Source organism: Drosophila biarmipes, chromosome X (genome assembly GCF_025231255.1).
Source record: "Drosophila biarmipes strain raj3 chromosome X, RU_DBia_V1.1, whole genome shotgun sequence".
In the NCBI taxonomy this organism is placed as follows: domain Eukaryota; kingdom Metazoa; phylum Arthropoda; class Insecta; order Diptera; family Drosophilidae; genus Drosophila; species Drosophila biarmipes.
In genome coordinates this window covers 24,622,270-24,640,567 of record NC_066611.1, presented here as the reverse complement: position 1 = coordinate 24,640,567, position 18,298 = coordinate 24,622,270, and the positions used below count along the sequence as shown (strand labels likewise).

General features: G+C 43.0%; 2 protein-coding genes across 4 annotated transcripts in view; both read left to right on the top strand.

The window, feature by feature from the left end:
• The window catches only part of LOC108027540 (innexin shaking-B), a 153,982-nt gene that overhangs the window by 34,942 nt on the left and 100,742 nt on the right, over window positions 1-18,298 (top strand). The window lies entirely within an intron of this gene.
• LOC108027541 (E3 ubiquitin-protein ligase PPP1R11) lies at window positions 9,797-10,615 on the top strand. The gene has a single exon (XM_017098990.3). It carries the CDS (start codon window positions 9,910-9,912, stop codon window positions 10,378-10,380), a length of 471 nt encoding a protein of 156 aa, XP_016954479.1. The 5' UTR covers window positions 9,797-9,909; the 3' UTR covers window positions 10,381-10,615.

Sequence of the window (18,298 nt, the reverse complement as noted above, 5' to 3'; positions counted from 1 at the left end):
TAATCGGTGACACAGTGAAGAATGCTCCGCCACCCACCCCACTGTTTGTTTAAAGCCCAAACAATCGGGCGAGGAGAGGGATTTTCAGTGGGGTGTCCTGGTGGCTCAGTGTCCCGATGTCCCGGACTTGGGCGGGCACGTATCTAATTTATGCCATCTAAACAAAATACAAACAACAAAGGACCAACACAAAAGTTTTCCCCCGCACACACACTGCATGTGTGTGAGTGGTTGCCGCCCGATTTGGCTATCTATAAAGCGCTTTTCCACCACGTCTCCTTGGAAAGTGTTTTGTCTAACTTTTGTCTTTCGGCTTTATGAATTGTATCTTTTACGGTTCTGGTTTCTGGTTTCTGGTTTCTGCCCCCTGGTTTCTGGCTGGCTGCCGTAAGCAGCCCGATATGATTGTTTGTCTGTCTCCGATATTAAATTCAAATATATATCTGTATCCGCATATATATACTTTGGTGTATATTTATATGTCTCGGGCCAGGAACATAGACGTAAGCGGACAGTTGAGAATTATTGCCGATAACGTTCGGATTGGAGGGCCTGGACTGGGTCGGATTGGATGGGTCGCAGACGCAGTCGCCGTGACTTGGACAGATTGAACATGTCGCCGCTTCTCCTCCTCGCCGGCCAAACTGTTCCGCTCCAATGTCCCTTATGTATTTCATTTATTTTCGTTAACTTTGCTCCCGGACCGGCGAGGCGTGTAATTTGAAACTTGCCCCTCGAAAGGGGCCCGACCCTGCCACTCGAAAAGGGGTGCGATGCTAATTCCCCCAGGAGTTCGGTGCTCAGTACTTGAACTCCCATGTATATGTAAAGTATATAACCGTCGGCAAGTGACCAAAGTTTGTACCATTTAACCTAATTTGTTGTTTTATTTTGGCAATTTAACATTTGCTTAGTTCTTTTTGATGCATTTTCCTGAATTCTTTCAAGGGATCGGATTAAACCACACACTATTATACATATGGGAAAAAAACAGAATTACGTTTAATTTGAAACCCATTTTACACCTCAATGATTCAATGAACATACACATGAACATACAAGGACCCCTTAACAGCCTCCGTATCATTCCATGCTTTTCCTGACATTTCCGCTGATATTTTCCGTCCTACGGATTTGCCACACTTTAAACTTTTCAGACCACACTTTGCATTTTATTTCTGCTGAGCCGAGCTCCTTGGCCACACGTATATGGCCAATATCCTGCACATTTCCCATGTGTGCGTGGCTGGGTAAATATTATTTGACAACATTTGGCTTGGCAAAAGCCAAATGGCGAACGGGAGCAGCTGCGGCAACCCGTCCCCACCCACTCGACAGCGCCTGTGTGCGCGGGGTGCTCTAGCATGTGTCAAGTGGCCGCCGTGGTCGAAAAAAGTGGGAAAAAGTGGAAAAAAGCTCCGAAAAGTGCAGGAAAATGTGCAGGAAAAACTCTCCGCAAACTTTGCATATTCGACTGCTGCTTGCATTAATCAAAATGTTAAATAAGAAATTGGAATCGGAATTGATTTCCAGCTCTCAATTCTATTCCACTTTTTGCCCCCCAAGTGGCAGCTGCCACATCATTTATATAGTGCGCCCCCGGTGGGCGTGGCAACACCTGACAAAAGGACACTTTTCCCCTTCTGCATGCGCCTCGTGTCATGGTCCAAGGATTCCATTCCGCAGGAAGTTTTCCTCGTTAAAAACTGCAACAGCAATCGTTTATCGAACTCTGCGAACATTGATTGGCAAGTTGACTTCGAGCTTGGGTCCTAGCGTCTTTTATTTTCATCTTGGTTCGACTGAAATTGAGTTTTATTATCCGAAAAGGTGAGCGAATATGGAGAGTTATGTGTAGGGGCTGACAGTGGGAAAACGATTGGGGATACCAAATGTGTGGAAATTAGCAAATGACATTATTCTAATATAATAATGATCGAGTACCAAAGCTTAGAGAATAAATAAATTTGGATATGTAAGAACTAAGAGGGGACTTACAAATTATTTGGGGATAATTACTTTAGGTAAAATAATCACTCTTTAATGTTGAATTCAGTGTTTACTCAGTGCTCTAAGCTCTATCTATTGTAATTTAAGAAGTGTGATTTTTATAAAACTTCATGTCTTAGTTTCTTAAGCCTCATCGAATTTGGGGCATAAAGAAAAATAAAGTATAGCCAATTATAAAGCGAATTATGATGCCCAATGATTCTAAATATTTATATTTCAAGCGCTTTCCTGTAGGTTCCAGCAAATTCCACACACAACATAATGCTTCTGGCCCTCGAATCCTGAGCAAAACCTGCGTTTAAGTTCCTGCGCGCCTGCCACGCACTGCTCCCTGTGTTTCCATATCGTTTATACATCTGGCCATAAAAAATTGGTGTCGAGAGCTGGGTTTGTCGATTGTCGAGAGGTTCGTCTCCACGGCAGCGCCGCCCCTTTCGCTGGTAATGCGCTAATTAAAATGCCTGAGCTGCAGGAAAAGCCCGAGCATTTTCCTCCGCTCTCGGCTGCAACGGAATGCAACTTGCCACTGTGTGTGCAGCTGTTCTTTGGGGGAAACGGGGGGACAAGTGCGAGGGGCTCTGGCTTTGGGTCCAGGGGATAAGCTTTTTGACTTGCCACTTATTAACTTGCCAAGCAATTATGGCCTGAAGACGGAGCCGAGAAAAGATTTCAGGTCGTTGGACCTTTTCCTTTTAGCCTGCTTTCGCTATCCTTATCCTTATCCTTATCCTGCCGATGCTTTTTCTGTAATTGCTCGGTGCCCGGAGAAGCTCCTAGGGACAGAGCAGAACAGGGCTGGCGGAGCAGGAAGTCCTCGCCCGTGTGTGCTCCTAATAGGTAACAAGTTTCCAAAAGGCACACAACGTCCGACCATCCCGCCCCCGTGTTTCTCTGACTGACTGACTGTCATTATCTGCATCAGCACGCGTAAACTTCGTTTGCACCAAAAACAGGAAAGAAGAGCAGAAAGTACCCAAGAAAAAAAACGCATTTATAGACAAAAAGAAATAGAGACTCTTGAAAAATGAGCGAGTGGAGCTGGAAAAGAGGTAACTGCTGGCGGAACAAGAAGTCATTTCTTTTAAGCTCAGCGGAGGCACTTTGCCAGGTGCATTTTGACTCGACGCCTTTTGCCGGGACCCACTGTGGGATAAAATGTTATAAGATATAGGAGGAGCTTAAAAAAGACCGTCTTTGTTTAGTGAACATTCTTGTAAACAATCATTTTTTGGAGAAACGTAGGGAATATTCCATTCATTCACTGACAACATGAACAGTAAATAAATAACTAACAAATATTTTATATTAACATTTTTCCCACGCTAACTTTACCCATACTTTATCAATTCTTTTTATTTCTCCATCTCCTCTTCAGTTTCGTGCAGTTCCTTAAAAGTATCTCTCTTTCGCCTCTGAAAAGATCGTTTAATTTTCGTTCCTTCAAGCTTAATCTTTTTTATTTCTTGCCATTTTTTTGGTTACTTATTTATGCATGTAACATACCATACCCTTACCTACTTACCCTCTTCCATCTCCTCAGAGTCCGCTTTTCGTTTCATTTTTGGTTTCATTTCATTTCCTCGGCTTACTTTCTTCCTGCCCTCATGATGCGTTTTCTCCCCGCACCACCGGCGCAATTCTAATGGGAATTTACAATTTTTCACCAAAAAGCGAGCTTTTCCTCCAGCTTTCCGCCAGCGCTGTTTCTTGCATAAAATGAAATTGTATTGCATTTTTTTGCCCCCCATTTTTTTGTGTTGGCTGCTTTATGGCTGGACACAGAATTGCTGCCTCAGCAGTAGAGCAGCACTGCAAGAAAGTAAGAGCACTGAGGTCTACTAAAAGAAAGAAATAGTTGGCTGTTCATAATAAAGCCTGGTCTCATTGTTCCTTTTATAACCAAAGTGTGACCAGCCGACTAAAAGCGCTTATTTTTAATGTTATTGTTGCATACAAAATTAAAGTTGTAAGAGACCGAGGCACGTTTTCGATGGTTTTTCGTAAGTAAATATATTAGAATACTAGTTTTTCTCCCTGTGCAGCAGACGGCAACTCCAGTTACTACTACTTCAGTTGAAAGTTGCCGCTGTCTTGGGCTTGGCTTTTTATGTCCATTGCTCGCCACTCTCCAGTGGAGCACAATAGAAAATCGCGAGAGCAACATGAAAATTTATGATGCATTTCTTTGGCCCCTTTTCCCCTCTTTCCGCCTACCCCCTTTTCGACTCATTTTTTGCACTACAGCTCAGTACTCCCTCGCTTAACTCGTTTCTGTCGCATCTCAGGCTTTCAAATTATTGCAAACTTAAGTGAAATTTATATAATTGTAATGGAATTTATATTAGATTTTTTCTTTGCTCCACTAAGGGTTACGACAAATGGAAGGAAGCAGCCCTACGACCTCCTACTGGGAATACCATTTCAACGACTTCAGCTTTCGTTCTTGTGCCCATTCTCTTATTTATTTTGTTTACATTATGCTCGGCAGATGGCAGAAAATCTGTGACACAGATTCCGTTTTATTTATTTCGATTACTTAAGCTCAAGAATCATAAAAATAGTTTGAGTTAGCCAAGGAAGGAGACAGAAGTGGGGAAAGAGACAGAAATTAGCTGGGGCTTTAGCTCGGACAAATGAAAGAAATTGAAAGGATGTGAAAGGGAGAAAGGAAGTCTCGGCTTTCAACAGCAAACTTATTTGATTGAGAGCAGGGCAAAATTGACATTTATTATGGAGGGAAAAAAGTAAGTGGGAAGTGAGCTTGATAAGTCGCATGAAGACGTTGAAAGTGAGCTTAAGTGGCAGCAAGTGTAAATGGTCAAGAATGAAATAGAGTCGTAACGACGGCATATTATTTTCGTCGCGAAAATTGAAAGTGTGGGAGTAAGCGGTAAAGCCAATTTAAAAAAGTGATTTTAGGGTACTCCCTAATTGTTTGAAAGCATGCACGGTCACACTGCACTTCCAGTGTAGCGAAATGCTCTAACAGAACATGTATATACATGAAAAACCAACAGCACCCTTTTTCAAATACCCTTAAGAAGTTCTGGTTTTTAAATCGCTAGTTCGAGGGGAACATTCTTTTATGATATGTATAAAAACCGGATATAAAAGACATATCTCCAACATTTTTTTCGCCTGCCTGAACAATTCTCAAATATGATGAGATTTATAGATTGATAGATAAGAATGGCAAGGCAGGAAAAATGGAAGGACACAAAAGAAGACTGGGTTTCACAAGTGAGGAGCAGTCTTTCAGATGTTTTCCTTTTTTTGCTGTTGGATGATAGGGAGTGGAAAAGTGTGGAAAAATGCGAGCAAATAGTTTTCCGCTGGCCGCCGCATACAATGGATTTTGCTAGGGTGGATTAAGGGCGGCGGCGTCTTCTTTATCAATTTTATCTGTGAAATATATTTCCGAAACATTTGCCATTATATTTGCATTAGTAGCCACGGCATCCGCTTCCCTTTGCCGCTTTGACTACGAGATGTGGCTCAATTCCGAAGCCTTGCCCTCTTTATTTTTTGTCCATAGTAAGATTGCTCCTGGCATCCCGCACTCAGAAAAACCACTTACCTATTTGTGATTGGTTAACAAACGGGTTTCGTATGCTTACTTAAAAAAGTTCTTTTATCAAGAGTATGTTAAATAAAAGAACTATTATTAAAACGCATGGTCACACTAAACTAGGGTGGCCAGCCTCAATAAATAATATTTTAAATCAAGACCAAGGAGTTTACAAAACGTTAACTTCTTTTGGTGCTTTATTTTCTTTTGGTGCTGGCTTGTCGTGTTGGACAGCTCGACACCAATGAAAGGAAAAGGGGCGAGCCCAGGCATTTAAAGAACTATCTTCGCACACCATGCCGTACACATGCCTGTCCTATACTTGCATACACACATGTGTGGTCTATTCCCTGGCGGAAACTGCTTATCACACATTTCCACACAGCCACGCAAAATCACACTCACACACAGACCGAAACCAAATACAATACAGGAATGCCAAAAAAAGAAAAATAACATAGTGGGGAAAAGGGGAGTGGACTAGTGGAGTAATAGCACAAAGAATGATGCGTAGACATGATTTCCGTGCGGTTGATTTCGCTCTCTGTCTTCCTTTTTACCGGCACACTGCTTTCGATGCAGGGCGGAAATTGTTAAATGGAAATTTCCATAAATTTCGAACAGCATGGGGTAGCTGCCCCAAGGATCGGTTTCAAAAGAGGAACTCGAGCTGCAAATTGTGTTACGTTTCGTGAGTCTTAAAGATGCAGAAAGTGTGGTGGAATTCAGAAGGTAGAACCCATGAATTTATGTGGAATACAAAATAAACTACAAGCTGAAAAATTAGAACGGTCACACCACAGAAAAAGTGTGACCAGCGACACCAAATCACTTACTTCAAGAAAATAGAAAAGATTTTCCTAAAGTTACTTAAGGAAGCATTGCTGTCTTGTACTTAAAGCTCACCTTTTCATTTCTACGGATTGGTTCCTTCCCTGTTTCCCCCTCTCGCAATTCTTTGCCTCTGTGTCTTTCTTCTCTTGTATTTTCTTGCCTCCATGAGCTATTTCTGCTTCTTTTACTTTTTTACAAGATTTCTTAGAGCTCGAGTTCCACTGTTTTTAAAGGGACTTCCTGCTTCGAAACTATGCGCTTGGGGATTTAGTTTCTGGTACCTTTTTGTGCGTTATCTGCATGATTTTGCATGCTTAGGGAGAAGAGTGCCGAGCAGAGATAGGAAGCGTTCTGGAAGGAGCCGGCGCAGGGCGGGATGTGGAAATGGAGATGGAGATGGAGATGGGGGCTGCCTGAAGTAGCATGTAATTCATCTTATTCCCCAAAGACAACCACACCAGCGACAAAGGAGACACGGACGCTTGAGCTTACAATTCCGGCGGGTAAATTGCCCGCGCAGCTGGGGGAGCAGGAAAGTCCGGAGGAAGAGCGAGGAAGAGCAGGAGACAGTCGAAGGCGTTGCTGTCGTCGCGTTTTGTGCGTGTCTCCATTGGGACAAAAATGCCATTCGAGGAATGGGGCAGGGTAAGACCAGGCACGCGCCTCATTACGTGCCACCCACCTCCGATTCCCTTCCCCGATTCCTATCCTTACCCCATGCCCATCCCAATGCCAATCCCCAATCTCCTTCTGACGCATAAAATGCGTAATGAATTTTAGATTTCATTTCAATGGCACACCCAAAGAAAGTTATGGCCACAGACGCTCGAGGATTTGGTTTTCCTCGGACATAACGCTTCTGCTTTTCCTGGTTCTTCCTGCTCTTTCGCCTCGCCCACTACCCACCGCCCACCGGAGAGTTTTGTTTGCCCGTTAAGTGCGTGAAGAGCAGCCGCCAAAGTGTTTAGCCCAATGGGCTGCAAATAGTTTTAGGTGGTTCCCCAACTGGGTGGCGCGAAAAGTGCCGGAAATAAAAAATCCAAAGGGCCTTTAACGATTAAGGTAAGGGATTGGAATGATTCTACCTTTGGGGTTTCACTTGTACCCCTTAGTCAGTAGGGGGACTACTGCGTGCCTCTAAATAGTTGCACGAAAAATCTGAGCGCGTTCGGCCTCCAATGATCAATATGCAGATTTTTTGAACCAATATGGGGAGTACCCCATGGACAAAAAATACGGTTTTTGATCGGTTTTTAGGTCGTAATTTAGTCAAATTGATGCGCACAAAAAGGAGACCGACCGATATGAGCAGCGATCAATCAGGGCTATTGATTCCCATCACTTTTTGGGAAATTTATTTTTTGACCTATTTTTGCATTTTTTGCCATGGGTTGTATCATCATTTTCTTCGAAAAAATTTTAAAAAATTTTGGTTTTTAAATTTAAATGACAATCGATTCGGAATTTAATTGCGAGCTCAACGAGGTATCACATCTCTTATTTGGACATCAGTTCGCAATTTGGTGACGAAAATACTGATATTTTTGTCTAAAAATAGTATCAGGAGTATCATTTTTGGACAAAAAATACGTCTTTTTTACTCGTTTTTTAGTCGTAATTTAGGCAAATCAAAACGCACATCAAAAAGACCGACTGCTATAAGGAGCTATCAACCAGGGCTATTGATTCCCATCACTTTTTGGGAAATTTATTTTTTGACCGAATTTTTCATTTTTTGCCAGGGGTTATATCATCATTTTTTTCGAAAAAATTTTAAAAAATTTTGGTTTTTAAATTTAAATGACAATCGATTCGGAATTTAATTGCGAGCTCAACGAGGTATCACATCTCTTATTTGGACATCAGTTCGCAATTTGGTGACGAAAATACTGATATTTTTGTCTAAAAATTGAGAGCACCACTTTTTGACGAAAAATAAATCTTGTTTACTCGTTTTGCAGTCGTAATTTAGTAATCGAAACGCGTTACAAGAGGTGCTATCCCCATCATTTTTTGGAAAATTTATTTGTTTGCATTTTTGGAAAGCCATATCTTTGCAAGAGAAGTAAAAAATTGTTTTTAGTTTCGATCGATTGATCGATTAAAACAACTTTCTTAATGCCAAAGAACTCACACACGTTGACATCTCCAAGCTCGTTTGTGCCTTGCACTTGAACCCCGGCCACGCCCACTCTTCTCCCGAAAGGGCTGGAGGTGGGGAAAACCAACTATTCAAAAAGCATCGAGCATAATTTTTCATTCAGGGTCGTTGGCTGGGCTCTTTTCGCATTTTGGACGCGGCGGCTGCTTTTTTATCTGCTGCAGAGCAGACAAAACCCCCTTTTCTCGACCGCAAACATAATTTTTCTTGCTTCTAATGCCAGATAAACGCAGACAAGAAGTAAAATACACGAGGCCAACGGGAAAATAGTACAAAAATGAAATTCGGGGGGAAACCGAAAGCCAAGAAAACGAAAACGAAGCAGGCAAAAAGTTCCTTAACCCCTTGCCACAGCAGCCATCATATTATTTTCAACATTTATTTGCCATGCGTAAATAAAAAAAATAGAAATACATATATACATAGTAGTAGGGCGGATTTTTTGTGCAGTTTTCAAAGGCAAAAGTGGTAGAGTAAAATGGAAAATGGTTTTCCCAGGCCTCCAACCCACCACGGCCCACCCGTTTTCCACCCACTCTACCAATAATAAATGCAAAACTGCAACGGGCTAGGAGAATTGCATTTTAGGTAAACACAGAGCCCGGCAAAGGAGCTGCTGTGGGTTTTGGGAAAGTTGGGGGAGAGGGCGGTCGGATAAGTGGGCGGATGGGTCGGAAAAGCTGCGGGTTAAATGGGGCGGGGGCACTGCGGGTCAAGGCGTGTCCTGGCGCTTGTCCAATTGACGTAAATCGTGCACAAGTTTTGGCAGCCAAAATGACTGCGGCTAAAGCTGGAGACGAGACAGCCAGAGAGACAGAAAGAGAGGGGTGCACGCAGGGAGAAAGAGACAGGCAGTCAGGCGGAGACGAAGAGGGAAAGAGAGGGCAGGAAAGGACAAGAGGTCAGCAAACTTCACTGCGGATATTTCATCAGTTTAAGTTCAATTTAAAAAAGGTCTTTAAAATCATGCAAAATAAGTTGAGTCTGCACAAATAAGGGAAAACTACAACTGGTTATGGCTATTCCCTCGGAAACCGGAGTATGAAACTTTATACTCTTATTAGGAAGACAAAAAGGCAATCAAAAAAGTAAAACTAACATTAACATTATTTGCTCTTGCCTACAAGTGGATTCAAATCGGTAAAACTGGATAACTAAATACCTTAATAGTCCCGGTAGGCCTTTCTAAGTAAAAGTCTCAGCCAACTGAAACCTTCTGTCCCTGGTTTATTGAATTCTCTGTGTCAAACAGTTCAGACACAAAAACAGAATTTCGGAACGATTTTTTAAGTCACCAAAATTTCCTAGAGTCCTTCTATTTTTTTACTTTTGCCAAATGGATCTGCCGAAGGCCGAGTTATCGACTATCGATGGCGAGTCGGAGCCCCGGAGCCCCAGGAAGGTGAGTTCGACGATTCCCGCGGCGGCGGTGGAGCCGGCTTTTCCCCCGGAAACGGACTCCGGCTTGGGCTCGACGGACAGCACCGACTCCGTGCCCCAGGTGGCGGCGGTGGCCTCGCCCGGCCTCCTGCGCCTCCGATTGGCCCAAACACAGTCGGAGAAGCCCAAGAAGAAGCGCGTCGGCTTCCACGCCGGGGTTATCGACAACGAGCACATGAATCGCCGCAAGTCGAAGTGCTGCTGCATCTATCGGAAGCCGCATCCCTTCGGCGAGAGCTCCTCCTCCACGGACGACGAGTGCGAGAACTGCTTCGGCCATCCCGAGGTGAAGACCCGCAACCGGCTGGAAAAGCTGGAGAAGCGCAGGCAGGAACACAAGAACTGCTGCTCCTGCTGTCGCCATTAAATCAATCGCCACGTTGCCCGGAACAATCGGTTGGCTATCGAGGAGGACGGTCATCGGGATGAAGAGGAGCAAAGTCGCTGACCAGGAACGGAAACAAGTCAGCTGGCGAGGAAGCCCTCGACAGTCCCTAATGCTCAATTTGTGAAGAAAAACAGAACATGTGTAAACACAAAATTCCAGTCAAGTCTTTGTATAACCATTATTTTTTAGCAACCAGATAAAATTTTAAACTATATTATGGGATATACTATTTTATGATCAGAGACAGAGCGGTTCCAATAATAATGTTGAAGAGCTACAGGTACTAGTGTGATCTTCATGGACCCTCTTAACCAGTTTCATTATAATATTTTTTAGATTGTAGACCACGCTGTAGGGACCCCTGAACGATCTTTTTGGACCTTGTTAGCTCTCTTAACTAATTTTTACGCCACATCTTTCACCGTGCCCCAGCAGTTCTCGCCGCCAAGGAAAGGTCGGAGAAAACTCGCTCAGAAAATGCTATCCTGCTCCTGTCACTCAGCGGGCAGAAAACCGCAAAAAACTGTCGCACGCCCCGCCCCCGCCAGCTGTCACGCCTACCTACACAGGGGCGTGGTGGGGCCTGCAGGGGGTAAGGCTTGTCAACATGTTTACGCCCCAGAATTCCCTTCTACTAGCCCCTCCTTCCAAAACCCAGCGTGTGTCTATTGATTGATTATGCGAACTGTCTGCGCGAACTTGTAACTAGATTAATGAACTTTTTGCCGTGGATGCAGTGCATCACAGATGCTCGTGGAAACGCTCTTTGAAAAACAGCCCCCTGCCCCGCCCCACGCGAAATCCCTCTTGAAAGCACCGCTCTATTTGAGCTCCGCCCTGTGCCGAGGGGGACTTTAAGTTGCCAGCGAAGCGAATGTGGAACTCGATGAAGCGGGCGGGAAATGGGAAATGGAAAATGGAAGCGCTGCTGTGTTGATGGCTTTGTGGTTGTCGCCCTGTCATCCTAATCCCTAATTCCAGTTGCCTTTGCCGCTCCGGTTTAAATTGAACTATCAGATGCAGATCCATCGGAAGAGCTTGCGAATTTAATGTTTAATTATCTGGCAGAAGAACGTATAAGTTCAGTTGCTCAAAAGATTATACAGATTTAATTATGAGCCAAGCAACACTGTTGTTTCTAGAACTATCAAGCCTGCACAAATATTATTATTTTGTTAAGTAAAATTCATATATTAAATCTTCCCCCAACTTACCTAGATAATTTCATACCCGATTTCGCCCATCTTACCTTATTTAATTCATAGTTGCAGCCGCTGCTTTTATTACGCCTTTCCTGTTCCTCGTCTAGTTCCAATTCCCAGTTTAATCTGTGGGAATTTTCAGTTGCCAAATGAAGCTGCGGTTGCACAGGGGCGTGGTGGCGCCCCCGTAAAGAGGGGTTATGCAATCCCGAGCACATGGCATGACACAAATTCTGAGGAAGAAAACATTAAAAAAAAGAAAAGCAAAACCACGTACAAAAAATGGAGCGAAATATTTCTGTTTTGGTTTTTGCGCTCCTTCTGCCAAACTTTGAGCCCCTGTGTGTTGGTGTGTGTGCGAGTGTGTGGCATTAAGCCACAACTCAATATGCCCCGCAGTGTTGGTGAGTATCTGTGTGAGCCAGTCGCGTTAGTCGTTTTTTATGAGGTCTCTTGGCGCTTGATTCCGCGACCCCAAGCCGCATTTGAAGTGCCTCCGCAAAGGGGAAAATATATCATATATATATGTGATACATATATGGTTTGCACAACGCACACATGTGCGGCCGATCCGCATGTACGCCATATATGCCACATAGCTATAGCCTTTTTAACTTGGTCAATGGGTCGCCGTCAACGGAGCTGAATGTTTCCTCTTTCACATTATTTATTTTTCCTCCTCCTTTTTTGTTTTTTTCCCTTGCTGCGCTCTGCTCTTTTCTCTGCTTTTTCGGTTTTTAGGCAGGACGAAGGATCTGTGCCAGGCAAATTATTCCTTCTCCTTCACTGATTAAGTTGATGAGGCGGCGGATGACATCAAAACCGGTCGCTTTGAACATGACACAAATACCAGGCACAGAAGGGCGCAAATTATGAAGACGCACAGGGGAAAAAGCTCCAAGGACCAACATTTCTCGTAGATTTTTCACTGAATATGTTGGAAGAGTCTAGCAATTCTACTGCTACTGTCCGAGTGAACTAACAACGTTGTAGAGACCTTATATTTCGGTACTGTCCCTTTTTCAAACATCAAATTAAAAGGGAATTTCCATGCGCCGAAAAGTAGGCAGCAGAAACGCGTCTAGCGGATACCTTGTGTCTTGTGAATTTGAAAGATATTTCTTGGGATAAAGGATTTTTGATTATGGTTGTGATTATTTCTGAAGTGGTGTGCTGCAGAACAACAAGTAAAGGCCTTAAGATCCGATCCAAGCTCAGCCACTAATTGCCATTAAAATTTATCTGGCCCCGAGGCCAGGTCAGAGGTCGGGAAACACGAGGGACAACACCTTGTCTCTGTGGGCCATAATCCCCAAATAGCTCTGAGGTCAGCAATAAACAATTTGCAGCAATTCCACAAAAATATTGTGGTCAAATGCAGGAAAATGCCGGAAATGTGGGAAATGTAGGAAATTTGCCACAAGCCAAAGGGACCCGAAACTCAAAAGACTCTGAAAATGAACCACAATTAAAGAGGTTGGGGGCGGGGGCGGTGGACGATATCTGTTCGGGCCCGCTTTTCCACCGCTTTCCCTTGGCCAGATACAAATAATGAGGCAGACCACAACAATTACAGCAAACAAACAAACGGAGCGCAGCAAAAAATAAATCTGGAAAAAATAAAAAAGCAATTGAGGCAAAGGAAAGCTGGGCAAACACTTTGCGTGTGTGTCTGTGTGTGTGCCAAAGTGAATAATTTCTTTTTAATTTCCACTTAAGTGACTTTTGAATGCTCCACACACAGAGGCGAGGGGAACTCGACTTTGGGGTCGGAAAAGCAAAGAAGTCAAGGTGGTGCGATGAAAGGGCGGAAAAGTGGGGGAAAGCGGGAAAAAGCAGGAAAAGCCAGCCAGACGACACGTCACTTTGACGCCCTCTGGTGTTGAAAATTGGCAGGCAAACGGGATGCTCGGCAGGGGCGGGACAAGGGGGCGTGGCAGGTGTTGAATAGCCGCTGACCCTCTGTATGATTTTCCCCAAGTCGCGTTTCCTTCTCAAGCTTTTCCCCGGAAAGCGGAAGTGCTTGCTTGCCGACTTTTTTGCTACTTAATTTTTAATTAACCACGCAATTAATGTAATTATATCGCCCAGCCCTTGAGTTACTCAACTAGTTTTTATATTTATTCAAATATTTTTCCCGTCATTTCTAAGTATAAAAATTAAGATTGCCATCTTGGTAAATATACTGGAAACCACTATCCACCCGAAGTATGTAGGATCTCATTTAAATGCAATTATAACCTCTTAACTTGAATTACTCCCCTTATTTGTAGTCAAAGCTCTTTACCGCATAATTTGTCTACCTCGTGCTTCTCCCCACTTCACGTCTACGTAATTGACTTCATTGCCAACCATCGGTTCAAATACAAAAGCAGCCTTCTTTCTTTGTCCCCATCACTTGGGCTCCCTGCGTTTTTTGCCTGTTATTTATGGCTCACAATTTGAAGGCTTTTGAGACATTTTTGAGTATCGAAATGAATCCCTCTTAAGAACACACAAAAAAATTCTTGAATGTGATATGCAAATGGGGCGAAAGAGGTGGCATGGGCGGCGGTGGTTAGGGGGCAAGCATTGACAGCTGAGTCAGCGGCAAGAACAACAATTGAAAAGCAGTGAAAATGCTGCATAAACGGGAAAATGATGAGCGGAAAATGGTGGGGGAAACAAATGTATTGAAGCGGGGTCTGAGGAAATTCGTGGGTGTTTACTTTATAATTGTTCGACAATTCATGGCCCCTAAGAAAGCATGCAGAATACCAAACAAAAAATAACGTATACGTAAATATTACGTATACGCAGAAAACGTTGCTTTTTTTTCAATTTAATGCTTAAAATCCGATGAAGCAATCAGAATATTTACAAAGCAGTCAGCTTATAATTAAGAAGCTCAAACGCACCTTTACTAAAATAAAAATTTAAAGGCATCCTTCTCAATTGCAAGCAACAATGTTACGTATACGCCCTGTATATTTACATTTAGCTTATACCTCGCCAGATAAATGCTTAAAGCCTTTATGAGCATTCAAAATGTCTGTCTTAAAAAAATTGAATAACTAAAGTATTTTCTTTATTTAAAACTCTCGTCCTTACAACCATCTCTGGAATTCCCTGGAACTGCAAGCACAAAATTAAGTATCCGCCCCGTACGCCAAAAGGGGCAAACAATGGCAACGACCGAGGACGGTAAACCGAAAACATAAATAAATAATCATAAACAACAATAAAAATCGACTCCTCCTGGCTTTTCTCCTCCGCCACTTTGACCAACACAAATCATGGGAGCAAATCATGCGAAGCACCAAAAAAAACCAGAACACACACATTTGGAACGGGCAACTCGGAGTTTGGAGTGCGGGGTCGGAGGTCATTTTACGCTGATGTCTATGACATTATCAGCAGAATTTATTAAATGACAGACACATAAATATATAGTATATTAGGCCGTAAATATGGGGGGCCTCAGATAGCCGCTGGCTGCGCGATAAGGGTCGCCCGGCCAGATACCCTGGAGAAGTGAGTCGGCCAGGCGTGTGAAAGTGCGGCATACATGCTCAATAAATAAATTACCGCTAAATAAAAAAGACAAACCAAGCGCGGGGAAAATGTGTATATACATGGATGCATGAAAACGAATTACAATATTTTAATTTGATGTTATTATTATCGCGCACACATGCTACACATTCGCCCCCCCCACGCGCATTATTATGTACGTTTTTTGTTCTTGATATTTTATTTATTTTCTAATGGCTTTCGGGGAGTGCGAAAATAATGGCGGCCGGGGAAGCCCCTCGCACACATGTATTTTCGGAGGGTGTGACTGTAAGCGCCAAGTTATTGACATCTAAATTAGGAGAATTTGGGTCTCTGGCCTGCCTTTTTCTATTTGGCTGCTTCGGTTTCGCTTAATTTCGGTTTCATTCCGTTTGATGTTGAGGCCCCGATTGGAAGTGCTGCTTAAAGGCAAATAAATGGGAATTTAAGACAAACATGGCGGGAATTGGCTTATAAGCTTTTCGCGGTTCGTTTTGGTCCAGGTTGTTTTGGTTTGGAATTTCACTTTATTTTCTGTTAAATTTGAAAGAAAAAAGTAATGCCCTTGAAATACATTTTGTATTTGTTATTACAAAAACATTGGACTAACTTTTTAATTTATTTGGGAATATAGAAGGGTTTGCTCCTATTAAAACTATAACAGCCAAAGCTTTTGAAATTGAATTTTTTCCTATAACTTTTACACCTTTTGTATTTAGATTCTCAGTAGAATATTATGTTTTTAATCGTTCCAATGAACTCCTTAAAAATCTCGCCGTACCACGCCCATGTCCCTCCACCTCGCCACCCCTTTTGCGAGTGTGGGGCGCTCATGCCTTTGTTTGCTACGTGGCCTGCTTTGCCAGCCCCCTTCCGCCACGCCCCCGGCGCATTTTCCGCATTTTCCGCTCCGCTCATGCTCCTGCTCCTGCTCACTCCCCACAATCAGTTACAGTCTCAGCTGTCAATAGATTGTTGACATTTTTTTCTTTATACTTTCGCTTGGGCGAAAGAGTCAGCAGCATTTTCTCCGTAGAAAGAGAGGGGAAGTGTTGTTTGGGCCATGTTTTGTTGGCCGTTTTTTTGTTTTTTTGTTTACTGCTTAAATCTGCCAATTTACTCGTTTACGTTTAGGCTTTGTGTGGACGAGTGTGTGTGCCTGCCAGGGAGCGTGGAACCGGGCGGAAAGGCGGAAAGCGGGCACATGTGTGCGGAAAATTAATATCTGTGTCATTTTTTGGGTTAATAAGGCCAAATTGAGTATATGTGCGAGACACACTTAATTATCATCATATTTATGGCCGTCACGGGGCGACACTCGGTCCCATGTCCTTTTTTCATTTTTTATGCCGTTTATTATGATTACGGGTAATTATGTCTAATTTCTAATAGGGCGAAATGTTATCGGAGCAGCCAGCTGCAAAGGGGATTTCCTTAGTACACTGTAACTATAAATTAAATAAGTTATTAATTAAAAATACAATAAACAAGTATTCACTTAAAATTAATTTGAGGAACCATTTTTACTTAGTTAAAAAAAAGGGAAAATATTAAATAAACGCTTCTTCAAAATGATTACACCTGATTTGAATCTAAAAAAGTAAGATTATTTTAATTTATAAAAATTTAGGAACTAAATCCAAAGTAGAGGGTTTTTTGATTAGAAGACCAATACAAGTTCTATTAATTTCCATTGATACCCGAGCTATTCTTCGAAGCGATTACTTGTAGCACTCCTTTAAATGCATATTATCTTGGCTTTTCCCCCACTTTTCCTGAGACTCACTGTCTATTTCCTGGTGTCGATGATAAAGTGGATTAGGGGCAATTTAGTATTCGTCGGAGAATGACTGTTGAGAAGCCGTCGACAGATGTCTGTCGTCGTCCCCTCCATGTATCCGCCGATGTCTCAGGTCATTGCGAGTGTCTAATCTCCCGGCTGACTGTCTAATCCCATTTGATGATGACTCGACTTGACTCCACTCGATTCGATTCAATTCGCCTGGACTCCAGTCGATGGCGTTCGCCTTGACTTCTCCCGGCCTTCCCTCCGCCACATTGGCCATTTTCCCTAGGAAAAAGCGGCCCTAATCAATCATTGGCCCTCCTCTCGCCCACCGAACTTATCTATTGGGTTTCAATTAATTTTCCAGCTTTTATGCCAGCTGCATTGGCCACAAAATTTTGTTTGGCCCAGAGTTAGGGTTTGATTGGGGATTCCCTGAACTTTGAACTGGCCGAGAGCCCAGGCAATCGAAAGTTTGTCAAGTGTTTTGGGGCAAAAGTTTGGAAGTGACCTGAAAAGTGTGTTTGAGGAATTTTGATTCGATTAGATGGGATTTTTACTCCCGTTTCTGGACCTTTGTTGGGCAATATTTTGCGGAGCAAAGTTTTCCCTATTACCTTCTGGGGCGGGCGCACAGGTGCAAACGGAAAGTAAAACAACAGCATTGGCCCAGCCTCAGAATTTGCATAAAAAAGTTTGTCACGCCCGAGGAAAGCGGGGGAAAGCGGGAAAAAGCGGGGAAAGTCCGGGAGAAGCCGGCACATGCTTGCTTTTGTGTATATTAAAAACGAACATGCTGCAAGCGCTCGAGGAGCATCGGGAAAAGCCTGATCTCCGGGTTCAACGTTACCGTCTCGGCTTTTCCATTTTCCCTTCAGGTGCGCATATAATATATATACATTTGTGTATAGTATATGCATGATCATGTCTGGATTAGCCTAATGAAAGCAAAGGCTCTGGTGAACAACAGCTGATGGGAAAGCCGGGAAAGCTGGTAAAATTTTAACAGTCAGTGCCAAGAAAGTGCTGTCATGAAAAGCGCTAAGACGCTGACAATGTGCGTTTTCCCCGAGTGTTTTGCAAGTGGGATTGCGGTTGGGATCGGTTTGGCTGGATTTCGAAATCGGGGAGCTATTTTGTGGTAGGAAAACAAAAAATATATAAATAATACATTTGAAAATATTTTTAAATAATGTACTCTACAGCGTTCTTGTAAAGAAAAAGTCCTTTATGGCCCTTCAATGTGTGTGTTTTAATTTGATAAAAATATATTCAGAGATATCGTTAAAAGCTCCTCTATTTGTTTAACATTCTTCTTTTGGAGGTACCTATAAAAATAAGGGCATCAAAAAATCGACTCCCGCCGCTCAGATTT